General features: G+C 40.4%; 3 protein-coding genes across 6 annotated transcripts; 1 reads left to right on the top strand and 2 right to left on the bottom strand.

Annotated features, from left to right (window-relative positions):
* Nucleotides 1-974: 974 nt before the first annotated feature.
* phtf1 (putative homeodomain transcription factor 1) lies at nt 975-13,710 on the bottom strand. Of its 4 annotated transcripts, none has more exons than XM_065955076.1 (17): nt 13,544-13,710; nt 12,882-12,987; nt 10,572-10,628; nt 10,413-10,482; nt 10,108-10,266; nt 8,960-9,140; nt 8,650-8,770; nt 7,390-7,566; nt 6,978-7,223; nt 5,560-5,688; nt 3,976-4,245; nt 3,443-3,574; nt 3,255-3,341; nt 2,856-3,011; nt 2,606-2,701; nt 1,887-2,012; nt 975-1,698 (listed from the first exon to the last, which is right to left on the bottom strand). In XM_065955076.1, the coding sequence occupies exons 2-17, from the start codon at nt 12,909-12,911 to the stop codon at nt 1,678-1,680; spliced, it is 2,058 nt and encodes a 685-aa protein (XP_065811148.1). In that variant the 5' UTR covers nt 12,912-12,987; nt 13,544-13,710; the 3' UTR covers nt 975-1,677. The 4 variants fall into 4 exon arrangements, with proteins under 4 accessions (XP_065811148.1, XP_065811146.1, XP_065811147.1 ...); XM_065955074.1 differs by lacking the exon at nt 13,544-13,710 and adding an exon at nt 13,183-13,499; XM_065955075.1 differs by lacking the exon at nt 13,544-13,710 and adding an exon at nt 13,138-13,499.
* A 1,004-nt stretch (nt 13,711-14,714) lies between these two features.
* Nucleotides 14,715-15,656, bottom strand: LOC109991183 (olfactory receptor class A-like protein 1). Its single transcript, XM_020643422.2, has one exon. It carries the CDS (start codon nt 15,654-15,656, stop codon nt 14,715-14,717), a length of 942 nt encoding a protein of 313 aa, XP_020499078.2.
* Nucleotides 15,657-20,841: 5,185 nt separating this feature from the next.
* Nucleotides 20,842-25,251, top strand: ora2 (olfactory receptor class A related 2). Its single transcript, XM_020643441.2, has 2 exons — nt 20,842-20,922; nt 21,128-25,251. The coding sequence occupies exon 2, from the start codon at nt 21,130-21,132 to the stop codon at nt 22,081-22,083; it is 954 nt and encodes a 317-aa protein (XP_020499097.1). The 5' UTR covers nt 20,842-20,922; nt 21,128-21,129; the 3' UTR covers nt 22,084-25,251.
* The last annotated feature ends 2,408 nt before the right edge of the window (nt 25,252-27,659 follow it).

Raw genomic sequence — 27,659 nt, forward strand, 5'->3', positions numbered from 1 at the left:
TTTAAAAGGAAAAAATTAAACCCTCAAAGAAAAGACAGCCTACAAATGTGTCCTATTTTTGTCTACCGTAACGTTGATAATAGATCCATCGTGACGTACGTAAATGCAAAAGAAAAAAAAAAACAGCCCTAAAAAAGTTAAAGTATTTTTTTTTTCTGTACATAATACTAACAGCGTAATAGATTCAATGTGAAAAGACGTGTACAAATCTCCATATTTTCTCATAATTTTCGTCTACCGTAACCTTGGTAATAGATATTTTGTAGAATTCTTTTTTTTTTTTTATTTGTCAATTTTATTTAATAAAAAAAACAAAACAATAAAGTTAAGAAAAACAAACAACAAATTTTGAATGAAAAGGAGCAGAAAGATTAATCTTATAATATCTGCCCCTCTTTTACAAAACATTAATTAAAACAAAACAGAACACTTAATTCAAAAACAATTTAAATTAAATTGGCTGCAGGCAAACACAGTCACTGGCAGCCCCCCTTGTAAGTCCTCCTTACCAATTCATTATGCAAAGTATATCACAATAAATTGCTATTACAGCATCACGAAAAAAAAAAACCAGTATCTCACTGACATATTTCTTCATATTTATTCAACAAACTGGCTTTCATTTTTCTTTTAAATTTCATGTTTGATTTTGATTCTTTAGTTTCTCTGTTGAGATTGTTCCATAAACCGATTCCTTTCACAATAAAACAACTTTCATTGTCATTGTTAATAAATTAAAAAAAAGCCTTTTTAGCACTCTCTCAATGTGTTGTCTACCATAAGCTTGATGGTAGATCTGTCATATCATCATACATCAGGCTAAATAACAATGCTTTAATTAAAAAAAAAAGAAGAAAGGATAAATACAATAAAGAAAAACAAAATAACTAAATTCATAAAGCACACGAAAAACTTAAAAGATAAGTTGCCAGCCAGCATATTAAAAGAAAAACATAACAAAATGAATGCCAACATGATGGATAAAACATTTTATTTAATCATTTTCATTTTGCATAGTCATTTTATTTTTCATCAACAATGGTCCTCGATACAAAAGGCAGATAGTGGTCAAAGACTTACAGGTACCTTTGCAAGTTTAAGTGCCAAGACAAAACCCCAAAATAAATAAAGCCCACTTATAATCACAATATTTCCTCCTTAAATAATACAAAAGATTGACACCAAAGAAATGTATACAGCTGGTCGCCCCTTTTTGATTTACCCGCTTTAGTCAGCAGATTCCTTTGCTTGTTTTACAGTTACTCTTACTTCCTAAAACACTGATGAGAAACATCAGGGAATACGACTATAAACAAGCTGTCTACATTTTAGTCATTTACACGTCTGTACAAAACACAAATGGGAATGTGCCGAAGCCTGAAATGATCTCAGACCTCCTCTCACCGCCGTATATTAAACCGCACACTGAGGAACATTCAAGGGTCGAAGGTACAGAGCAGAGAGCCGGCCTGTAAGTTTGTTTGAGCGTTCAGAGCATTTCAGGCTTGTGAATGTTCGATGAAACCCAAAACACACCACTAGAGGTCGGAAGGCACAGAGAACAATTACACTGTCAGTAGGTTTACACTTTTTAATGGTCGAGAGGCCGCCTGCTCCGGACAAGCTGCTCCAGGTCTCCAGTGTTTGATTGACTCTCAGTGGTTTGTTGTTTTCACATTAAGACTTGATTTTCCACAGCTGAAAGTAAAGGGAAGAGATACAATCTTCATTACTGGAAAACATCTTAACAAGATCTCAACAAAAACACAAAAATCACAGGTTGGCATTCAGGTACAAATTTGACATTTTGAAGTGTCTGTAATGGCAGACACTACCATCATAGAAACCAAGGCGCTGATGTGTTAACATTTCTTTAAAACACTCACTCTGATGTTGAAGCCAAACAGGTCACTGACCACAGCAGACACGGCCGACAGGATCACCACTTTGGTGATGTTGTAGATCAGAGGGTTCACAGTCAGACCCAGGAGTCTGAACGGAGTATCCAACTCCTGAGGGAGGTAAGAGGGAGTACAACGTTATCTAAACTTGACAACAAGGACCCCCTTATCATCAGGAAAGGGTCAAAGTAAGAAGTCATTATTGATGAGAGGCGTTTGGCAAAAGTAGCTCTGCTGGGAAATTAATAGAAATAAGATAATTAATAGAGAACATATGGGCTGATACCTGTTCTTGTGTTGAAAACAACTAATACACACATATTCACATCAGCCTTTAATTTCACATTCTTAAGCCGGGAATGAACGATTTCAGTGAGAGCCATGAGACTATTCTCAAACTTCAGGGCTTTTTTCCCCTGATTGTACCATGGCAACAGCAGGCATGCCTGTCCGATTACGTTTCCCCTTTTCCCATCACGATCTGAATGAGAGAAACGTTGGCAAAATTAAGTACGCGCCTCCAGCTGCCAGGGAATATTTGTGATGGTTAGCTCGCTAGTTTTCTTGTGTTTGTTGGTGATGCTGAGTGCTATTCAGAGTTTGGCTTCACTGTTAAGATTCTGTACCAAGAAAAATGACACTAATTCAGATAAAGGCCACTCATTGATAAATGAACTGTTATAAATACAACTAACATATCTTACCTTCATCAGCTTTGTAGCAAGTTTCAAAACATTGTTCACTATGCTGAGTTCTTCTTTCTTGTTGGGCTTCTTCTCCATCTTGAGATACAGATTGATCTGCAAACAAGAACAGTTTTACATCTTCTTCGAGACATAACACTTGTTTTTAAGTATGGATTTAATTATACCAACTACCCCTACGCTGATGGTACAATAGATGGTACTAATACTACTTTCAGCTCTGTGTGTTTTGCAGGTACGGTGTCGTTACCTGCTCAGTGAGAAGCACTGACGAGTTGCTGTATTTGCAGTTTGTCTCTGAGCCCAGCGTGGCCAGACGCAACAGAAACAGGATGAGAGAGGAGGCCCACACCATCAGCTCCCAGTTTGTCAGAGACTCCAGAAATGTTTTGTGGCTGTGCAGAAGCTGAGGAGAGTGAAACAACAAAACAAAACAATACTTTTATTATGAAAATACAGGATTTATATGTATCCAGCAAGGCTTAAAAATCTCTCCTTTCTAGCAGCATTTCTTATTTTACTCAGGTAATATGATTACATGGCTACATATCGCGCTGTTCTCTTCCAGTTGTGACATCTTTATGTAATATTCATCACACCAGTGTTATTCGATTTTTGTTCTCTAAGCAGATCAGACATCCTGACTGACCTGTGCACAGATGATGACTGAAATAGACAGAGCGAGGAGGAAGATGGTGGAGACAATGACGTCAACGGAGCGCTGGGGTCCTCGTCTCTGCAGATCAATGATGCAGCGTCAGAACAACACAGAGCTCTAGTGGTGAAACAATGTGCACTTGTAAGAGAGCAGCGTGTGTGAAGCAGGAGAATACTAACCCTGAGAAAAGAGCGCAGAGACAACCACATCTTTATGTTCTGGACTTTCTTCAGCCTGAAGTGAGGGATCTCAGATTTCTTGGCCTTGCGAGCTGAAGTGAGGTGGCTGAAGTATTTGGCGAATAAGAGCCTCTGTTGAGGAAAAGAAAGACACACACACAACACAAGTCAAAGAGAGAGGCAAAGGACTGTTTACCATTTAACAATCCTACAACTGTGTTGGAAAACAAAGACAGTAGCAGGAATAGATATCAAATTATATTGAGAAATCTAAAAACTTTTGCTGATTTCACTTGTTATTTTATTTAATTAATTACTTCTTTAAGTCATGAACCTTATACAAAGTTTGTATGTACGGCTGCTCATTGTTCGTTTTGATTGTATTTATTGTGCTGCTTCACATCCAATCCAACTTGTTTATAAAGCAAATAAAAACAACAAAAGTTGACCAAAGTGTTGCACAACCAAACACAATAAAAGAGAAACCTAAAAAAAAACGATTTCAAAAGCAGCATTGAAGACAAAGTGCTCACCTGTTGGTATGTTCTCTCAGCCACACACATCATGAAGAAGAACAGTCCCGTGAGACAGACTCTTTGCACCATCGTAATGAAGGAAAAGACGTATGTCTGTCTGTCAGGCAGTCCCACCGCCAGTTCCAGCAGCTCTATCGGGGACAGAGAGCCCACGCTCGACATGTCCAGACGTTGAGACAAGCGGAAGGCAAAGGGAAGCAGCGCCAAGGTGGCCGTCATCAGCCCCCCGAACGCCAGATAGCCCACACCCTGCTCCACCGACTTCACCTGACAGCAAGGAACAAGAGAGAGAGAGAGAGAGAGACACATACAGGTGTTACTGAGCAACATGTTTATACTGAGCAGAAGGAAAGTTTATTCAGCAGAATGAAAACATCAAATTTAAGCCGTAATTAATAATGCTGATTCTAATTTTTAATCAGGGCAGGGACAAAATATTGATTCCAAAATGTAATGACGTCCTGACTCTGGTCATGCATAATTGTATCTATGGTGCCAAATATTTTAATTAAAAAAAAATATATATATTCTACGCTCTAAACAGATTTCCCTGGCAATTTGATTTCCTGCATCACTGCTTCATGACTCCTCATGGTGGCGCTCATGAATCACAGTAAAGTGGACAGAAGTTAATTGGCCAAAGAAGAAGAAAACAGCATAGTATTGGGAAAAATGTCTGAGGGCGGTGAAAAGAAGTGAAGATAAGGAGAGTGACACTGACTCTAAATGGCAGCAAATGAAAACATTAATCCTGCTCTGGACCTTTCAAGAGGGACTGTTGGAGCCAAAATCCTTGTTTTTACTGATCTTTGCAAGAAACCACTGTGAATTTATATTTGAGTGTAATTCCGACACTGAACACTGGGTGGAGTCTTGACTCATGTTGTGCATAAAGCCAAGGCTCCAATGTGTGTGTTTGGAAGCATTTTGTTTTTATGACCGTGTCTGTTTGACTTGAATGTAACAGTTTATTACGTTTCTGATGCATCGAACAGAATGAGACATTTATGTGCATTATTGAATCCCGATTGTGAACTAAAATAAACAGATTCTAGAGAAGACTCTAGTGGAAAAGAGTATCAGACATTTGTTTGCTGCAACACCAGGAGCAGGTGTCTGGAAATAGTTCCACAACTCACATCTCAGAGGTGACTGCTTTGGACAATATTGGGTTTGTTTTAAAATAGTCACCACAGGGACATTTTATATTCTCTGTCAACCAAATATCATGAAGTATCATATGATTGACAAGTTACAAGATATCAATTATCGTATCAGGATATTATCGTTACCCCGTGATTCACACACCTATATCATGCTGCACAGGTTGCAGATGTTTTTAAGTGTATTTTTTAATTACATCCTTCTCTCTTGTAGTGCTAGGGTTCATTTCCTTTGTATTTATTTATCTGCTGTTGTATTTGTGCTCTGATAACATGCTGCTCTAACACCAGAAATGTCTTCGAGTGTGTGATCAACAAGTACATGTTTCTCTGTACATACAGCCGTCTATCTGAGTTGATGAGTGTCTCTAAGCATTCTGTATCAATAAATAAAACCAACATAAAGAAGACGTTGTACCCTTGTGAGGATGATCCCACTGATCTCCAATACTGACATGTCTGCTTTCTTACAGTCGCCCTGCTCCCATATTATGGCGCTGACACGGTCCTTGGATGGGTGGCACGCCTGCAGCCATGACAGCTGGCCCTGAAATTAAACACAATAAATAACGTTCAGAGGTCGTGAGAGAGACTAAAGAGACGGGCAGTGTGGAGGTTTTGTAATCAGGTTGCATCTCACAAGTGAGTAGACAAACTCACATTAACTCACATTCTCTTCTCTTATCTCACACATACAAACACTACAGATGTGGAAATAATGTCATATCACTGACTGTGGGATATTATTAAGGATTTAGTGTGTGCACTGGGTAGAACTCCACCAGTGATGTCATGATTCAAGAAAAGGGGATGTCAACAAAACAGACAAGAATGTGGTGCAACATCCTGCTAAAGTAATACCCTGCGATAAGAAAAAAGAGAGAATAATACTTTACAAGTCTGGATTTCGAAAGTTTGAGGAGATTCAACTTCAGATCTTCAGATTGAGTTGGAGGTGAAATTATAATAGTTTAATAAAGTATGTTAGCTGAGGTAAACACTGAGGAAACAGAGTCAGGGGCTCAGTAGCTCTGTTTCCTTGTCCACTGATCTCTCATGAAGTGCCTCATCCAGAACAACCGGATAATCTGGGCCGAACATCTGTACTGAATTCTTCCTGCATTTCTTTGGAGTGGTGGATTTGGGACGAATGAGCCAAAACCTCCTCCAGTGAGAGCCAAGAGGCAACCTCTGGTGTTGAGAAGAGATTCAGGAGAATGTGCAGGGGCAAACTGCAGTTCCTTGAGTGTCCACTTGAGGCTGGCTCTAAAAGCCAAGTGATCCCCATTTGGTCCCATTAAAAAAATGCATTTTTTAAAGCCTGGTACTAAATATGTATTCTAAATCTCATTTCCTTTCTGGTAAAATCAGTACTGGGTGGGCGTGTTGTAGCTGTTTTCCAGGAGGCGCCTGGCCTGCCCTAGCTCCGCCTCTTAACCTGTTACTTGTTTGGTAGAAAGTTAGTCGGAGACAGCGTTTCCAATATGGGGACCACCATCATTAGGCTTCACAACATCTCTTCAAAAACCAATGGATGACATCACTGAGCCTGTGTCCATGTTTTATTACATCTATAGTCTGAACCTAACTTAAGCTTATTTGAAATAAAGGAGTTGGTTACGGTCTTATGACAGTCCACTTCCAAACTTCCATTAAATAAGGCTGCTTCAATTTGAATCATTTAAAAATATCAGCATTGAGCATCAAGTATAAACACACCTAGCATCTTTTTGGGGCCGTTTGACATCCAATGACTAAAACGCACCAACATGTTGACTCAGCAAAGATAAGACGAGACAGACTGAGAGTATTTGAGGACTTTTTTGCTGATCTTACTCCGTTGATCCCCTGATGCAGACTCTCGTCATCGCTGCTCATCGTGTTGCTCTGTGGGAGTATCACGCCGCCGTTGTACCTCACTTTCCCTTCACTTTCGCTGCTTCCCGTAGAAGCAGAGTCAGGGCCTTGAAGAAGCTCCTCCCACAATGTGTCATCAGTGTCAGAGGCCTGTCGAGAGCCCACGATTGGCCGGAGGCGCTCTACCTCTCGGGGCTTCACCTTGACGGAGGTAGCATTTCCTTCCTGTTTTCAGAGCATAAACAGTTGTCTCAATCATGCTGAAGCTGCACTCAGCCTAAAATCCATGTTCTGTAATCAAAACTATCAACCACACACGTTTCTCAGACTTCATAAAATCTCGATTTAAACACTAGTTTCATGAACACACAGCATTCACAGAGAGGTGTACCTGAGATCTTAACAAAGGCTTGAGGTTAAGCTTTGGAATTCTCCTCCAAACTGAAGAAAGGGATGCAGGATGTCCCTCAGGATGAGAAGGTGGAGGAGTTACTCCCACTGGTTGAACCCCCTCCTCTTCCTCACTGGAGAGCTCGTCAGACGCCCCAAACCCCGACTTTCTTTTGTTCTGCGAGAGACGATATGAAGACACACAGGACTCTTCAAAATGTATTTTTGACACAGCTAAATACTTTGAGTTGAAATAATCAAGAACCATAATGTTGTTTTTATGTAATACTTTTTTTTGTTTGTTAATTTTAAGTAATTTAAAGCTCCTGTGAGTAGTTTATAACTGGTTACGAAAAAGACTGATGTTAACAGGGATGATTTTAAATGACCTCCAAAAACAAAAGAGAACATCAGTGACACGATTGATCATTTCTACCTTCTTATTTTAATGCCTGTAACTGCTGCAGCAGGGTAGGTGACAGACCCAGTGATTGAATTCTTGCTGCAGAAAGAACCTTTTTACAGTTTCCTAGGTAAACACTCCCAATGAGCTTTACTTCTGACTGTTTTAAGAAAGCTGGATGAGATTTCTTTTGTCAGAAAAGACTACTCACACATGTTCAAGACGAGATCAGCAAATCGGGAAGAGCGGTATCGTTTTTGTGCAAAGGTGGCACCAAACTCGACACAAACTATAAGATACTCACATCAGCTTTATTTATGAGAAAAATGAAACTGAACTTTAACTACATTTCTTCTTCAACTGGTGAGCTTGAGTTTTTCCTGTGCTGAAAACAAAAGTACACACCTGCACAAGTGCATGCAGGTATAAACAAACCCCTAAACTTTGTGACAATAAATGTGATTGTCGACGCACCAATAGGCAGCAGAATAATCAGCCTGTTAAAACCTGTAGTTAAAGAGTGAGATTAAGACATCTTTAGGGCACCTCAACAGTGAATTAAATCCTGCACAACCGAAAGGTAACAAATGTGATAATCTAATGAACTGAAAATAAAGTTCTTGTATTTATCATAAACTTTTTCCAGGAGGTTGAAGAACTTCGTTGAATGCACTTAACATTTTCCTTTCTTTACTACTTCTCTGACGATTCTTTTTGCTGATATGAAACTGACTCAGGTCACACAAACTACTACCTTCATGGATGATTTATTTTTCTCAAAATAACTTTTTGATACTTTCATTAGTTCCTGATTTTTGGTTATAATTTGAGTTGGACAAGTCAGATGAGTAAACATACCCTCCTCTCTTCATCGCTGTATAACCGCTGGCTCTCTTCAAACTGCCAGGCCTCCTGCTGCTCCGTGTCCTCACTGTCATTCTTCTCTTCAGGTTTTTTCAGCCCTCTGCCCTTTCTCGGCCTGAAGGAAGACAGATTAAAACTACAGGACTGAAAACGATATTGGACATTCAGTGAAATAATTCATTTACACTGATATTCAAAGTGTATTTGTGTGCATAACGTGGCTGTTAATCTGTGTGTAGTGTAGAGGTGAGGGTGTGTTAGTAAAGGAAAATGAGTGTGCAGTGCCTAACAATGAGATTCCCACCTCCTTCTCCGTGCAGGGCTGGCGGTGCAGCTGGCAGCTGGAGTGCCCGAGGGCCACCGGCTGGACTCGGTCGACACAATCTGGCAGTGCACGGTGCCCAACAGCAGCATCAGACACATGGGTCCGACCAACTCGTTGGCACTCGCCCCGGGGATCTCGAGGTAGAGCACAACCGCTGCCACTGAGGGGAGGAAAACGTTTGGCAACAGGAACAAAACGCTCTCTTCAGGGAGCCATTAAAGCAGAATTCATGCTAACTAATGAGCTCTTTTTGGGCTGTGCAGGTGAGACAGGTAACAATCTAGTGTTGCACATAGCTGAAGGCACATTAGAAGAATAAAGAGTACAGTATTTATTCCATTTATGAACAATAGTGTCACTGTGTCTCCACGGCTTAGCAAAGACAAAATCTCTAAAATAAACCCTCCTGAAGGATTTTTACTGCAGCTGCAGTAATGTTTGAATTGAAGAACAACACACTCACAATTTCACTGCTGCAATAAAAGTCTTTATAACAGGAGAGTGTAAGGAGTGCAGATTATCGTTCCACTTTGTCAGTAAGTTTTCAAACCATGACTTGTGGTAAATGTTGTGTCTTTGGGTTTAAAACATGTGCTCCTTCTCTGAGGTATAAAATCAGATGCATGATAAGAGCAGGTCCAGGACAAATCCAGTACCAAATAAGGCCTCAGTCACATTATTGGGAATCACTAAGTACAAAAGTTAATGCATGGATCTGATACAGTAACCTTTTAGTCACTAAAAAACTAACTTGTATCTTCTTATTCAAACCACAAGTCTACACAGCAACTACAAACAACATTATATCTGCCACTTGCAACTACTAATTTAGAAAAACAGGAAATAGGACTAAGCCACCAAAATGTCAACATTCAGTGTTTTTCCATCAGATGTTTGAAGCCTGTTTGTGTGTGTTTGTTTATATGTGTGTGTGTGTGTGTGTGTGTGTGTGTGTGTGTCTGTGTCTGTATGTCTGTGTGTGTGTGTGTGTGTCTGTGTGTGTGTGTGTGTGTGTGTGTGTGTGTGTGTCCTTCCTTTCAACCAGTCTAAATAAGTTAAGTTTCTTGTTCTAAATCCACTCAAAATTAAAGGCAGTCTGCAGAAAAACTGTCAGATGACGAGCTTACCTTGCATGAAGTACAGCACGAGGATACACGAGGAGATGTACTTGGACGTCACCTGGATCCACCACTGGAAGAAGAACGGGTACAGCAGCACTCTGACCAAACCTTTGCGAGTCAGAGACGTCCAAGGACTCTCCGGTTTGGCTTTGCTGAATGTTGATCCTGAGAGGAGCATACATTGAACCTCATAATTACTTTGTACATGTCAACAAGGTATGTGTCGACAGGGTATGTGTGGAGTATGCAGTCAAATGAACTAATTCCTAAAAAATAAACAGGGTGGAGAAGTGCCGCTCATTGATCTTTACCTCTCACTAAATCAACATCTATCAGGTCTGGTTTAATGTGACCCGTCCTCCTTGGTTTGCTGTCCAAACCCTACATTTGAAACAAATGGAAGTTACAGTTTATGCAAATCATAAACAGACACACATGTATTTAAAAAGAGAGATCAGTAGACGTCTCACATGTAGATCCGTCTGCTCCAAAGATTTCTCCCAGACTTGTTGATCGTAGGCTCCGATCTGTTGAAAGAAATACATTTGTACGGGCTTGATGGGAAGACATGCACTGAAGATTGAATTAAACAAGTTGTTTTTTTTAGTTACAGGGGAACACAAACAGCATTTTGTTGAATTCTATTTGGACGTTGGACTCACTCTATTTGGACAGTGAATTATTCCCATCCAAGGACACATAAAAACACTGAATCATTTTAACCCCTTCCTGCAGGGACTGAGGGGGGCAGAGCTGATTAGAGTGTTTTGATGATTCATTGAGCAATATGGCAGTAAAACCTGCCTCCAACAAAGGGTGAATTAAAGTAAATGTTGTTTTTAAAGATATTTTTTTGGGCTATTTTTTGCCTTTAGTGATAGGACAGGCAAAAAGTGGCAGGTCATTACCACATCCCAACGTTTGGGGAGGAGATAGTAGCGGATGACATGCAGCAAAGGGCAGAGGTTAGATTTGAACCCCCGAGGACTACAGCCTCTGTACATGCTGACATAACCGCTACGCTATCCAACACCACAAAGTGAAAGCTTTGACAAAGTATTTGTCATTTAAAGAGAAACTAACAAGGACGTGACACAACTCACAATAAAGAATATGAGATGTAGAGTTTGAACCAGAGCTACTCTACATAACTCTATAAAACCAAAAGATTAGCCAATGAGTAACCAGCGTGTGTCTGTTTACGAGCTCCACAGCTTTACAGACACATCGACTAATGTCTTCAACAGCCTGGCTGAACACAGCTGGGTTCTTCAGATGAAAGACAAACATGGCGGGGATCACAACTTTGCACACTTCCAGGCTCAGCTAATATACCCTAACACATGGTAATCTCATCAGGTCACGCCTTAACCTTTTACTATTTAGACAAATCAGAAACAATACATACTTATAAACATCATGTCTCTGTAGGTGACAAACCAGTCAAAACCCCTCCTGGTCTTACATTTGTTGTAATCAAAGATCTGATGTAATTCATTCTGACGAGATACCGTACAGATCCTCAAATCTTACAGAAATGTAACAAAACAAATACAAACAATCTTTACACATGTATACTATGTATTCAGCTGTCCAGATAATGGCTACCATAATAAAATACAAACTCATGCTTAATGGAGTAAATATGCACACAAACATAGCTGGGTCTTATCAGAATATGCACACAAGTTGGTGGAAATGCAAAACCACTAAGTGAAGATAAAAAGAAGGGATTTATCAGAATATAAGAATTGATCATTATTGTTTTAAGGTTAACTAATTATTCCCACCTCCAAAGTTGTTCTCGTTTTGCCCGGCATTGTTTGGTTTGTAAACAGAACCAGAAGGGTTAACAGGAAGGGAGTACAGAGGACACATGTACTGACTGAAAACAAAACTGTGTTGTTGGTCAGTGTAGTGTTCCAGTCAGATTAAATTTCAAAAGGAAAACATAAATGTCAGTTTTTATTGTTGTGTATGACAGTGGCATGCATTAATATCTTTTAAAAGGTTATAATAGTTTGTTTTTTTAATTAGTTTCTATTTTTGTTTCGTTTCGACTTTCTGTTTTCTATTTCAGTTTGAATTTGTTTTTCATGCTGGTTTGTTAGATTTAATTTTGATTTTGTGAGGTCTTTTTTCCCCCATCTCTGTATCCTTTATGATTCAGAGAAAAATATCAAGAAAAACACACAAAAAAAAACACCTATCAAATACTGTATTACTGTTTGAACTTCTGAAATCATCGAGCTCATCCAAAATGGACACTGACCTGATAAGACAAAAAAACAAAACGAGGCTGTGTCACTCATTACTCTTAGCCTTTTCTGTTGTCCTTGTTGTTATTCTTTTTTTTAAGTGACTTAGAGTACTTAGAAAAGCGCTATAAAAGTCTAATGAATTATTATTATTATTATTATTATTATTAATAATATTATTACAATTAAAGCTTTGTTTTTATTTTTGTTTCAGTTAACGGAAATGTCTATTACATCTTTTCGTTACTTTAATAATAATCTTGATCTGTTGATTTAAAATCTCTTAAACATTCAGATTTAGACTAAAACCTCTGTCAGCTTTATATCACATGAAAGTGATTTTTTATGAATGAGTGAATTAACTCAAGAAAGCATGTTAACATGTTCACCCATTAACATGCATACAGTAATTGCAATTTCTTGTGTGTAATTACCACTTTCTTTTAGAAAATTGGATTTAATAACAGGCTTTATGTATGATCTTAGTCAATGGACTTTGTGTTATAATCATATTTCTCTTACCTTCTCTTGATACCAGGCTATTCTGGCCATTGTCCTCAGGTGCTACAAGTGCAGTCAGCTCAGGTCATTTCACAAAGAGCACAGGGCACTGATCCAGATCTGTTCACTAAATAACAACAACAACAACACAGGACACACAGTGAGGTCGACACAGAAGCAACACAACGAACCAGAAATATATTTAAAATAAACATTAAGTTATCTTCAGCTTTACTGTAACAGTGTAAAAACCTCCGGATCGTGCTTTTAATCTCACCTTTATACAATATGCCCAATAATCATAGAAGCCAAAGTGACCCACCTGACACGAACACGAACGGCTCGTGTTGGCACAAACTGGAAAACGCCTTTATCAATCATCACAAAGGAGTTTTTAAATCGTTTGTCATCAGTGATCGGTGGCGTCGCAGCGTCTTGTTGTCAGATTGAGCTAGCTGCTAACTTCCCACTTTACGTCAAATGCCACTTCTCGACGCGAAAAATGACTCACAACCGTGAAATTCATTTATTCTTCCCTGTAGCCGCATATGTCTAATCAATTTTTTTTTTTTTATTTGAGGCTTTCTGCACTTTGCTAACTTCACTCCTGTTCACAGTTTGGCACAACCTTCCGCTTCCCCTTTTTCCGGGGTTTGTTGTGCTGCTCATCGGGATTAACTCACCTGCGTACGATCTGTCAGGCGCAATTTGCCGCGTCTCAGAAGGCTCGAAATTCATTTTTGGTTGATATTTGAAAGGAAATAAACTGCCTCCATTGTCCTGAAGTGTAATTAAACTATTTTTAATTGAAATAATGACACAAACATTATGAGTGAAGCTTGGCAGAAAAACGTACCGGGAACATACCGCCTGACAGCCTACTCTACGGGCAAAACATACCCATATTACACCTCTCCTGGATATTTTCCTAACATTTCAACCAATCAGAGCGCCGCATAGAGGTAGGCAGAGAAGTTGATTTTACATGAAACATACATTGAGCATATTATAGTTTTTCTACCAGTAAGTGTCTAAATTTATCGTTTGACCTTTAATATTCCGTTAAGAACAAGGTGAAATATTTAAATTAAGACCACTGCACTTAACAAATCCTGCAAACCATATAGCTTTAACATCGACAAACACACAAAAAACAGTTAAAACAAATCTGTATTTTTTTCTTGATGGTTTCTTTTTTCAAATTTATTCCAACATTAGATTCCACAGAAATAACCGAAATATACAACAAAAAAAAAACACACTTCTTGCTTCTTACTTTTGATGGATTTTTCCGCCACAAAAAACCCCTAAAATTAAGGATTTTCACGCTTAAACATCTGAACTATGCGTAGATCACTGCGAAAATGTGACGTTCAAGTGCAAATGTGCACTATAAATACACCCTATGAGTATATTAAACCCTTTAAATGTTAATAAACAATATTGAGGACATGACTTAGGAGTCCTAAACTAAAACCTAAAGAAAATTTGTTTGAGACTTAACAAAGTCAGAGAAAAACACAACTGAGCAGCTGAAAGGGATGCATAGTAAACATATTATAATGTTAAATTACATGATCAACCCTCAAATCGATTCATATTAATTTACTGACTTATTCTTTAATCTCTAATATTAATATCAGTGTAGTACATCTTCTCGAGCCATATGGACGGTAAACAAACTTGTAATGATTTTGAATGCAAGAGAGAACCCTTTAACACCGCTGTCTAGTAAGGTGTCCACTGTTTAGCAACATGAAAGACATCTACAGCTATGTTACAAACTATCAGGTCTGTCAGCATAACTCTGCTGTCTTGCAGGTCAGTCGGCAGCTTGTCAAGTCGGAGTCAGAGTCATTTATCACTCGACTCCTGAGTGTCTGCTGACAGTTGGTCTTGCTCGGCAGCACACACAATCCTGGCCTTGACCTTCTTGTTGGAGGAGATGATAAAGTACGGACTGAGAGAGGCGTAGCAGGAGGAGAAGAACACCCTCATATCAGCCACTACTGGTGACACCTTTGCCACCGTCAGCATGTAGATCCAGATCACATTATCAATCCCGAAGAAGACCACGTACAGAACCACCAGGGTGATAACCGTTTTGGCTGCCCTTGTCTCTTTACCGCTTCCTTGGGAGTGACGGATCCCTCTCACCTGGTGGCTGTGGCGGTGGAGGAGCAGCAGGATGTAGCCGCTTGAGCCCACCATCAGTGCCACGAAGGCAAAATCCCTCCCAGACACAGCCACCCCGTTTATCACGTAGGACAGGTGGTCTCTGAAGTCCACGTGGCAGAAGCCCAAGTTGAGGGTGAAGGCTGGGACGGTGCCGTTTCTTGGAGCCATGGAGAAGAAAGGGGCTGCGATGCATATGGCCATGTTGAGGAGCCACAGTGCTGCAAAGGTGGGGAGCACAAGGGAGGGAAGGGCTGGCTTCAACCTGGACAAATGTGGCCCAGCGGGGGCGATGGTCACCGCCTGAAACACGCTGAGCATGCAGGTGATGCAGACCGACAGAGCCCGGCCGACGCGGTAAGCGTAGATAACCACTTTACAGCCGGGGTCATTGAGCAGGCCCCGCAGCCCAAACACAGTCATGGTCTGGGGGACGCAGCGGGTCAGAAGCAGCATCAGGTTGGCGAAGGCCAGGTGGCAGAGGATCATGTCCACAGGAAGGAGCTTAGACTCGGTGAAAATGATGTGGGCGTACGCCAGCAGCACCACCGTGTTCCCCAAGATGCCCATCCCTGTCTGCAAGAGGAAGGAGACCCCTTTGATGGTCACACACAGATCCATGCACAAAGAGCTGCACTGGTCAAGAAAGAGATTAAAACATGTTATGAATAACATATTATTAATCATAATAACTGACATTTTCATGGCTTCTCTTCAGGGACACTTTACACATGATGAAAACAAATGAAGCCATTTTTATGAGAAAACCTTAAAGTAAAAGCCTGTAATCGTTTTGTTTATTCAAAAGTGGAAATGGTGCTCACCTGAAGTGGCAGATAAACTGTGAAGCCTGTTTGCATTAATTGTTTAATAGACTGTGTAATCGCAATTTATAGTCTTCGATGCCCCTTGAGATCTTTGGCCACCGTTGTGGCGTTCAGCCCACAGTTTTGCAAATTGAAGCAACAATCTAAATCTGACACAGAGGCTCTCAGAGGACAAGCACTCAAAGGGGAATAAAGTACCACCGAAGGATACACACAACTTTCAAGTCTTCCTTAAAATCAAAGTGAGGCTCCCAATTAAGAATCGAAACACTTTATGCATGGTTTAATCCTCCCCTCCTTTAATTCTGGCTTGTAGGAGCTCTCTTCTGACCATGTTTCCAGTGTTGGGGAGTAGATAAAAATATCTGTTCACAGACATTTTGCAGTAGCTTAATTGGTTCAACTGCATTCATATCAGCATAGTATAATCAAAGTAGTTTTGGCCATAAAAGGAAAGTAATGTATTTTCCAAAGCATCCATCATTCATCTTTGTTTTTTTTTCTTCTCTTTCCTCATGAACATGGGGGAGTAGGGGGAGGTAGACCAAAAGCCCAATCCTGCGGCCTGCTAGCACCTCACTCTGGCTCTACTTCCCCTCTCCTCTTTCTAAGATCTCTCTGAAGACTTTTCTCTGGGTCTTTCTATTTTCTCTTGTGTTCTCTTTGCCATTCTTTTTCATGTGTAATGTTGGCACCAGGAAAAGTTGCCTGTTTATAGGGGCCATTAGGGGCCAGGTGGTAGGGTAGGGAGTATCAGGGTTGTCACTACCTGAGTGTATGGAGCCTGGGTCTGTTGAAGGGGCTGTGATGTTGTAGGGTATAGGTAAGATATAGAAGTTCTGCATCACACATGTTCACACATTGCCAGCGTTGCAGCTCAGGAGCAACTTGAGGTTCAGTGTCTCTCCAAAGGACACTTGGACATGTCACTGCAGGAGCTGGGGATTTAACCCCGACCTTCAAGTTGAGAGACGACCGACTCTTTAGGATGGTTTTGATGCTGATTAGAACTCTCAAGAACAGCTGTCCATGTTGTGCTTTGCCTCAGTGCACTTCCTGTCAGCAGCTGTGTTCAATCAGAGCTAAAGCTGTTTTGTTTTGCACTTCCTGACGTTGTTTCCTCCTTTCTAGATCCTTGCTTGTGTTGTCTTACTGTCTGATGTACCTCGCTTTTGATAAAAGCATCTGCTAATTGTAGGATTTTAGAATATGCTTCCAGCGTCCCGCACACTGCATGTTTCTTTTGGAAGTGATGAAAAATCACAACTGTAATCCTGCATATAAGAAAGTTAATTAGATTTTTTGGGGCGTCAGCAATCTTAGTTTGACAAATGAAGTTGATATCTTCCAAAAGTAAGTCTATTAGTGTGAGATTCCGTCTTTGTGTGTTTCCCCGGCTGTGCTGCAGCAGCAGAAGGATGGTAACTCAAAGAGGTAATTTCGTGAGGAAGAAGAACAACTTTTCAGGGAAGATCACAACTTGATTGCCAAACTCCCCGACTGCTGAAGCATCGTAAAAACTTTTGAGAAAACTTTACTACAAACAGCTGTGGATTTCGTTCCTCATCATTTGGAGAGGAAATATGTTAGGAAGTTTTTCTTTTTGTGCAGCTCTTCAACAACAGAGATTTAAATAAAGTCAGACTTGTTCTAAGTTGAATCTTCAGTTTTTCATGCAATCCTCTAATCTCTTTCAAAATACACAATATAGGCGATATGTGCACATTCTGAAAAAAAACCCAAACAGATTCAGTCGCACAAGCTGCATGTTTACAGTATATTCACACAAATAAAGCACAGGTCTGCAAATCATCCTCTTTGTTTAATCTGAATGAAGTGTCCTCGGACCGTATAGCAATACAGTATTCCAGATGAGTTTCAGGCTGTAATATCTGAATATAATCGATACTGTTCATTTTAATAAAAAGATACTGAGCTTCCCAAGGTTATGCAAGAAATAAACAAATTCTGAGGCGCCGGTGACCAAGTGGTTAGGTTGCGCATCCATTTTTCAGAAGCTGTAGTCCTTGAAGTGGGCGGCCTGGGTTCAAATCTGGCTCCATGTCATTCCCCATTCTCTCTGTCACTGATTTCCGAGTTAAATAAATCTCTTTTCCCCTTGGAATTAAAAATAGAGTTAAACTACCCCCCCCGCAGAGACAACTGTGTGCAGTTATTGTTGATGCAGCAGCAGACTGATGAAGCCTTGAATGAGCCATCAGGAGGCTTTCACACACACAGCTGGTGCTTCATGCGCGCGCTGCCTTCCTGCTCCACGTCCTGGGAGCGAGTTAAAGACACAGAGGAGCCAGACAATTAGCCCTATCACAATGCATGTTTGTACTAATTGGGGACACTGGGACGGTGAGCTGTTATTAATTTTGGTTCTCAACGCTCAGCTCTGACACATGTTACCTCAGAAGGTTTATAGTCTTACAGCTCTTTTTGTTTAAGCTGTAAAAAAAAAAAACATGTTTTACATTTAAAGCATTCGAATGTGCAGATCTGTATTGCTTGAGAGACTTTTTGTTTTCTCCCGGGAGTTTTCTTTGGAGTTTAGCATCTTCTGGAGTGTGTTTTTTACATGTTTACATGTTCAGGGAGCTCATTAAAATGGCAAGTTCAAGCATGTCCTTCTCATGGGACAACATTCCGAACAGTATGTTTGAAAATCTTTTCAGCCGCATGATAACAAGAGACTTGATTTTGTTGTTGTGTACTGCTGATGTAAATTATTTTGTTCCCACTGCAATAATCAGATTTTATATAAACTGAATCTTTATTTTCTCATTGTTTTGATCATGTTTTTGCTTTTAAAGAGGTTATGCATGAAATCATCCATTGCCTCTTTATTAGTAAGAACACAATGTTTCAATATTGAATCAAAGTTACTGTAAGAGTTACAACGCTTTAAAGTCTTACATTTCTGTACAGTTAACATTGTTTTTCATTAAGGAGGTGTTCACACATCCAACTATCTCATGATGCAGGTGCGTAGGACAACAAACTGTAACTTGAAAAGAAAACATCCTGCACACTAGTCTTGCTAAGCATCACACATTTATTGGAAAAAAAATCACATATTTCAGTCCCTATGAACCTTTATCATGTGTACAATTAACATTAAAATAGGAATAAAAGGAAGAAGTGAGGTCAAAAATGTTGAGGAATCAGGTGCTCTTCACGAACAGGGGACAGAAGTTAAATCGCTAATAAACATTAAAATATCTTTAAAGACATATTTTAATCAAATCATTTTTAAAAATGGATTTGTGTTAATTACATTTCTAATGCCCTCTTCTAAATGTGATGGTTTGAGTGGACTATAGTGCTTAATTATGTTTTTAATGTACGTTTTTTTATTCCTGTTAATGTTTTTTTTTATGTGGACCCCAGGAACAATAGCTGAGCACTCGGGTACAGCTAACTGATCAGGGGACGGCTAGAGGTTAAAATATCAGTTATTAAACTTTTGAAATGGTAGTTAACTTTGGGACCGTCTGTTTAGAAGTACATCATCTTCCATCATAATGCACATTATAACCCTAAATCAGGTCACTTCTCCTCCCTACATACAACTTGATTTAGTTCAGAACGTGTCACTTTGTAACCTTTTGCACCTTTAAGCATTGTGTTGAGGCTGCAGCTTTGGATGCTGCAGAGGGAATATTCAGTTGCACCCCTCACTGTGCTGTTAATCTGTCCCACAGCAAAACTGCACTTTAAGAGGCTTTTGGCTTATCGCTCTCCCGTGTGATATTGACAGGCTTCAGACTTTATATTTGCATTTAATGGAAGGGGAGCAACATTGACTTCCAATGACTTTATTCGACTCTATATGCAAAAATCTGTTGTGCAATAACTCTTCAATGTGTACAGTTTGCTGCAACTTTACTGCCCAGCAAGCTCTACTTACTCCGCGCATCTGATGTGTGTGTTCACCTTTATTCTGATTCTATGAAGTAATATTTGTTCTTGTCATTTATTAAGGCTAACTCCTGTTCCTGAGCACTTCTTTAAAGCTTAAATCCTTAATTTACAGGCTTTCTTCAAACAATATTTCAATTTTCTAATAAAGGTAAAATACCTCAATCAAGCATACGGTAGTTGTCTCACTGTAAATACTGTAAATATTGTTTTTTTTAATAAATGCAGTTTTTTATCTTGTTATATTGTTTGTCTTTTAATCTGTTAACATACTTTGCTTGTCTATTTTTTCAGGGAGATGCTTCTCTGTTTTGTTGTCTTTCACGATGACATTGAAAAAGTCTTGAATCTTGAATCTGTGAAATTTGAACAAAGGGGTCAGATTGCACTAATGTGTGTGAATGACGTTTACAAAGTGTCATTAAATAATGCAGGCACCAGTTTTCCCTCACACTCTTCTCAGACTTTCAGTCTAAATCTTTTTTTCTGAGCTTTGAAACAATCACAAAACCTTTAATCAGATACTATGTCACGCTCCACAAATGAAACTGCATGCCATCTATCATGCAGACCGAGTGGAAAGTCCTCCGGCTTTTACTTTTGTTTCGACTCTCTCCACTGGAGGACACTGTGGCGTCGGTATCCGACTCACACACTCACATCAGAGGCCTCTTATACGTGGTGGCTTCTGGGATTGATTTGCAGAAATGAAAAAATACTGAAGTCATGCAGCGCGTCTAAAACGGAAATCTAAATATAGGATCAGTAATTAGAAAAAGCATTTAATAGTGACACTGAGAAATTGTTTTAATCTCTTCTGAGTACAAACATTAAGCTCGCCCCTTCATTAGCTCCGTGTTCTTCGTCCACTGTTGCTCCCTGTAAATTAATCCAAATCTTTCGTTCTGTGTTATCCTGTCGCTCTGCGCCCAGCGAGGGGACAGAAGCAGTCATCTGGATTGATCTCAAGTAATTGGAGGCTGAGGGAAGAGAAGTCAATGGAGCATGAAAAAACAGATCCAACAACAATTACCTGCTTGCAAGTATAAGAGCACAAACAAGGCGACTACTGGAGGAGAAAGCGACTGGGGGCAAGGTCCGCTTCAGCCCTCGTTAGCTTTGACTCTTCTCAGGTAAACGTCTGCAGTATAACAGTGTTGGGCTGTAATTGTTTTATGTCAGGCTAGAGACATCCAGCAGACACATTACATGTTCATCAGAGGCAAATCAAATCTAAGTTGTATAGTAACAAAGTGTGTGGTTGTAAATCTTCTGAGTAGTATTACATATTCACATCAAAAAAATAAGTTTTTCTTGTATTCTTTTGTTTTCCTGCAGGAATGCCCTCAGAGGAGTTTGTGCGTGGGATGATCTACTTGTCTCTCACCGTTGTGGGAGTCCCGGGAAACACCGTCATCATCCTGGCGTTTCTCCTCCTGTTCTACCAGGAGAACCGGCTCCTCCCAGCGGACGCTATTGTCCTGCACCTTGCATGCGTCAACCTCCTTGTGGTGGGCGTCCGCTGCCTCCTGGAGACCCTCGCCTCCTTCAGCCTGGCCTCCATCTTTGGAGATCTGGGCTGCAAAGCCGTGATATTTGTCTACAGGACATCCCGTTCCCTTTCCATCTGGCTCACCTTCGTGCTGAGCGCGTACCAGTGCCTGAGCTTCGCCCCTCCTGGCTCATGCTGGGCCTCCATACGTGCTGTCGTAGCTCACTATCTTGTCTTTGTGTTCCTCTTGCTCTGGGTTGTGAACACCTGCATGAGCTCTGCAGCTGTGCTCTTCTCCTTTGGCACAGAGAGGAACTCCAGCGTCATAAGCCACGGCATCAACGTGCAGTTCTGCTACGTTCACTTTCCGTCAAAGTTGTCCAAAGAGGCCAACGGGGCGGCTCAGGTGGGCAGAGATGCTGTGCCCATGGCCCTCATGACTCTAGCCAGCCTCATCATCCTCGTCCTGCTCTACAAGCACAGCAAACAGGTGAAGGGGCTCCGCAGCAGCAGCGGAGTGAGTGGAGGGGCCAACCGCCGAGCTGCCAAAGCCGTGGTAGCTCTTGTGACCCTGTACGTGGTCCTCTATGGGGTGGACAATGGGCTGTGGGTGTACACTCTCAGCGTGAAGACCATGACTTCCTCCCTGATCTCTGACCTGCGGATCGTCTTCTCCTCGCTGTACGCGACGCTCAGCCCCATCGTCATCATCGTGTCCAACAGGAAGGTGAACGGCAGGCTGAGGTGTGCCGTGCAGGAGAAGAATGTCAAAGAGAAAGCCTCGAGTCTGACCACCGTGTGAGGCCTGCTGATCGCTCATGATAAGGACGGATTTTTACTTAACCTTTAACTCATTTATAAGCTCAGTTTTAAGTACACAATTGGGAAGTGACAAAGTGCACATACTTTATGTTCCATAGATGGAGATTTTCACGTATTTGTAACTTTCTTTAGTATGTATTTCTCTGAAAACTGTTATACCATTACCCCGTACATTTTAACAAACATATCAGCACTCTCTTCTTCTTCTTCTTCTTCTTCTTGTCCTTACATACAGAAACAGGCTTCTTACTTTAGATTTAATGCAACTTCTGGGGCTTTTTTTAGACAGCACAGTTTGAGAGAGAGACAGTAAACATGGGAGAGTGATGGGGGGATTACATGAACTAAATAGCATCAGGATCAGGAGTCAAACCTGCAACCTGTGCCATGAGGACTGTAGCCTTTGTACACACAGTGCCTGCTCCACTGACTGACTGAGCTAAACCAGCGCCCTGAGCTTTAATGCATCTAAGGTTAATCAGGCAAAATGATCTATTTTGTGAGAAAGGTTTCGACCTAAATGAACAAGACAATAACATATAAAAGAAAAAAAATGTGTTGATCCATAAGTGGATATAACAAACAACACATGTAACATTGAAAACAAAGCCATGTGAAGTTTTAGCTAATGTGTAATACTTGTTAGATTGTAGGATGACTACATATATATCAAGCTATAGGGGGACTACTGAGGAAAACTAGCTCGTCAGATAACTCTGGTCCATTTACGGCTGTTTGAGGTTGATTGTGTTAAAGGTTGCCTTTTTAAAATTGACCACACAGACTGGAAAATAAATATATAGTGTAAGGGGTGTTTATTGAATACGACACACTGATTGTGTTTCAGGAATGTTCATGGTCATGGTTTCATGTTTTATTAGATTTTATTTGAAGTAGGAATGATTTCATTAAAGTCGTCTATTTGCACAGGGAGAGTCTTATTGTCTTGCTCATGAACCTTCTTACTCATGTGAGCCGTGTGTGCACATGTATCTCTACATTTATTTTAATTTTAAAAAGTGTGTATTGACACTTCTTGATGTTTCTTAAATTGTGGCAGAAGGGAGTTTTGTTTCCCTCTGTGGAGATGTAAGTGAGTGTGAAGTCTTCTGTTCATCCTTTTTCAATTGTCATTTTTTAAGCTATCTTGTCCATGATAATTTTCAAAAATGTTTTGACATAACTGATGAAGATTTATCAGCTTTACCTTTTCATCGCTGCCTGAAAAGACTTTAATTAAGTGAGAAAACTGTCTGAGTTAGTCAATGCAGGTCTGTTTGAATCTGTGCTGATCTGGCACTTTGCCGCTTTGTTTGTTTATCCGTTAAGTTCCCTCAGTTTTAATTGGGTGGAAGAATTATAGCGGGGTGACTCAGGGCTCAATGTAGCTGTCGAATGACTTCCAGCTGCCCATTTAGCCATAATTAAGGCTTTGAATAGAATGAGGGAATCGCCCCGTGCTAATGAGGCAGGTTAATCGTCCAACGGAGGATTGGGTTTAAAAACCTGATGGGAAAACTATATTCTTTAGAGGGACAGAAGATGAAAAAGATGTTCATTACTCAGCGATTAATCACTTAATACGTCTGTGACAATGTATTCCCAAGCTCTTTTGGGTGCAGTTATAAAAAAAATGAGACTTTGGGGACACAAAAGCAATGTCTGGCACAAGCCCAGAGTAGTTCTCTTTGGCTGTGGCAATTTGAGAATTTCGGAGTCATTATGTAATTGCCATGTCTTTGGGGGAAGCAAGGGCAAAGAGACAGGGGTGAGGACATAACAGCATCAGTGAGTGACAGCCCAAAAGACATAAAGTGGGGCTGCCAGCACTTTGTGATCCTGCAATAACTCTAAAGAGCAATCAGTCCTGCGCTATATTCAACTGCTGTCGCAATGCAGGTGAGATAGATAAGGAGGAGGAGGAGGCGTCTTTCTGTGCTTGTGCAGAACTGTTGCTTTCAAAAATGAGGTTGACATGAAAGGATATAAAAGTCAGTACAATAAAAAGAGCAACCTTCATCTTTATTGTAAATGTTGCAGTCAATGAAATACTTTTTAAAAATGTGACGTTTTGCATCGGAAAGCTCTCTGCAGATGATAAACTCCATGTGTTTTACTCTTCACCCCACTGAAATCTGATTAGCACTCTACACAGACTCCGGTGGAATGAAGGATAGAAAACATAGACGGGGTTCAATAGAGAAGGGGAGAGTTGTCTGCGTCTCCTCACTGCAGAAAAAGTGGTTGACGTCGCTGATTCCTTCCGATTGTCTTCACGGCGTCACTCCTTGTTTTTCTGTTCGGGGAAAGAAGCGGCAGATTAGTTAAAAGGAACTGAAAAAACTGGTTCTATTTGTATGTTCTTGTCTCATTTAATGTGGTTGCATGTTGAGGGTGTGCCAGGCAGGCCTCTCCCTGCACAAGACAGGACACGCTTTCTCTGCTTGTTTTCATCCTTCTGGAGTCTTTTGAATGTAGGGTTATGCTGCAAACAAGTAGAGACCAAACCCACACAAATACAACCCTCCATTACTACCTCACTCTCATATCAGCAAACACTTTAAGCTCTTACATTTCCATCCTTAAAGACCCAATTCTGCAGCAACAACAAATGAAGTTGCAATCACTGATAGATGTAAACTGTTGTCATCTGTTCAACCTGCAACACCTGGACCAGGAACAAATGTGTGAAATGCAACCTAACATAAAATAAATCACAATAAAAACATCTACCAAAGAAATAAACTTACATACACCAACTTCTCTGTTTTTGTCCATAGTTAAATAAAGTTTGACAACACAAACCTCTTGTAAAAAAAAGCAAAATAAAAGCGCTGTCATCTTGTCCAGAGTTGTTCGTTTAAATTAAGTCGAAAGGTTGCAATAAATCCCTCCAGCCGATCCACTGATCCCCACCCCTGCCGTGCCTGATGTCAGTCTGTTTACCTGCACCAGGTACAGGCTTTTTTGTCCCCGATGTCCACCAATGGGGATGCAGGGATGAGTTTAAACCGCACCCTCTTTTTTCCTGCCTGGGAGCCAGTCCACACCCTATAATCTGGCCCCTTTTTCACTCACAACCAAACCCTCTCCTCCCCACGCAGAAAACTTTTTATTTGCACAAACATCCCAATCTGAATCACTGTGATCACTGGGTGCAACATGCAGAAATCTGTTTTGGTTGTACTTATGCAAATTTATGTCCACAATGACAGGAGGATGCATGTAAACATAACAACACAGAAACCCTGATAAATAAATTGCAGCATTAACCTGTTTCAATTGTAATAATTTAAATCCAAACCTCAACCTTTTTCTTTCTCTGAGTTCTTTCTCAAGTTGAGATGATTTCTGTCTGTCTGTCTCTACTTTAATTGAAAATATATCAGTTATAAACACATGCAAAGCTTTCAAAACCCACATTATATGGAAATAAGCAGCGTATTAATCCCTTTTTATGTTTGCTGATTCCGTCTTTGCCTTTCATTCAAAGGGATTTTTCTTTAGGCGTCTTGTTTAGAGGATTTATTCCCTGTTTGAATGAAGCTGCTGATGGAGAATGCAACAGAAACAAACTGAACTTTTAAGTGAAACCAACTCATGTAGTGATTTTCAGAACTGACTGTGAAAATCCCCTCATCATGGGAGCGTTCTTACTTTCATGAAGTTCCTCTGAGAACAAATAACGAAAATGTATACTATGTTAAAAAAAGAAGAAGTGCTGTTATCTCTGCCTCAGGATACCTGCCAGGAGATGACATGAGTTAAACATGATTTTTTAGATATTTTTTGAAGTATTACGTTACAGTGTTGTATATATGTGACCCATTTCCTTGCATCCACCCAGTTTAACTGCTTCCCTCAGACGGGGAACAAACACGGTCGTGTCTCAGCTTGCCTGGAATGCCGCGCTGCACGTCAGCAAGCAGCTCAGTGTTCAGGATGGTGAGAAGAAACTTGATTAGGTGAAAGTTTGGCCTGTTCTGTCTCCAGGAACAAAACAATACTTCTTGATTTATACTGATTAAAACTCATCTTGTAGAGAATTGTGCAATACAGGTTTAATATCAACGTAAATCAGCAGGTTCTGGGGTTTAATGGCGGACTTTATAGGTCTGACAGACAGGTTTCACTAGACAAGAAATAGTGAGACATGTGGGGATCCAGCTTATTTGTTTCTGGGAGTTAAAGATAAGAAGATCAATACCACTTAATTTGCAAAATGTAGCCAGAAGGCTACAACTTTCTTTCTTGGCTCAATCCAAAGATTACACAGTATCTAAAGCTCAGTAATTAAAGTAAAAGTGTGTTTGTTTGATCTGCACTGAAACTAAAGGGTGAAATCAACATGTGGAAATCACAAGTGGGCTTTTTTATCCCACTGTTATAAGTCTGAATGCTAAGATGAGCTATCGAGGTGAAAAACCCGGTCTACTAGAAATGATGTTTCTATATGTACAGCTTTCCTAATGATGCTGAAATGATAAAGTATAATTGCTGCCTGGATTATATTTAAAAACAATGTCTGTAGAGCAAATCATACATCTTTGCAACACCCTGGATTTACAAAAATGTGTTGGTGCTGACATTCGGTATACAAAGTCCCAGACTACATTAGCCTCTGGTTAAAGACTCATTCTGGGGCGCAGATGTCCTAGCGGTTAGGTTGTGCCTCACGTTCAAGGCTTTAGTCCTCCAAGCAGGCGGCCCAGGTTCAAGTCCAACCTTTGGCTCCTTTCCCCCATGTCATTACCATAGACTCTAAATATTAATGGACAAAGCCTGAGTGATGTCATCTGTTACTGCAGGGGGTTCTGGAGGCTCTTCAGAGGCAGTCGCCATGCTGGAAATCCTGTCTCACCCTAACTTTTAGTCGACCTAACGACAGGCTGAGAGCTGGAGCTGAGGCGGGTTTATAAGAAGCACGACAATCCATTACACCGCACCCACCTGTCAGCCAGGTCAGGTAACTATGGATAACTCGTATCGTTCATAAAATTAAAACCGAAGCAGTGTATGCCCATGAGGACAATAACTAATCAGACCAATATAATTTTTTGTACCACGCTGTAAACATGTTCATTTCTGCTGTTGAAACGTGCATTTTTGAACGTGTGTATATGTCGTCTTTTGCACTTACGCATTGGCTTTAGTTTTCAACACCAGAGGTTGGCGCTTTGTCATTACCCATTCTCTCATCCCAATTATTTATTCCATTCACTGTCCTTTCCAAAAAAGGTAATTCACATGACAACGCACAATAATCTGTATAAGTAGATTAGAGTCCATGCATAATAGACACATCACAATTTTTGATTAACTGAAGAATTCAAAGGGCCCCTTAAAGGCTTCAGGGACGGATCAGTGCAATTATCCCCTGCAATTTGGAGTCAGTCACCCCTTATCTTATTATCCTCATTTATGTCAGAAGGGCCACCTGAAGGAGTCATGAAGTGGTTGTGGTAAATCACATTGGCAGGAAAGTCTATATAGACTGTGTCACATGAATAAGGACTGTCTCAACAAGGGTTTGTCCCATCTCTAATTTGATTGTCA

Source organism: Labrus bergylta, chromosome 5 (assembly GCF_963930695.1).
Source record: "Labrus bergylta chromosome 5, fLabBer1.1, whole genome shotgun sequence".
Lineage (NCBI taxonomy): Eukaryota > Metazoa > Chordata > Actinopteri > Labriformes > Labridae > Labrus > Labrus bergylta.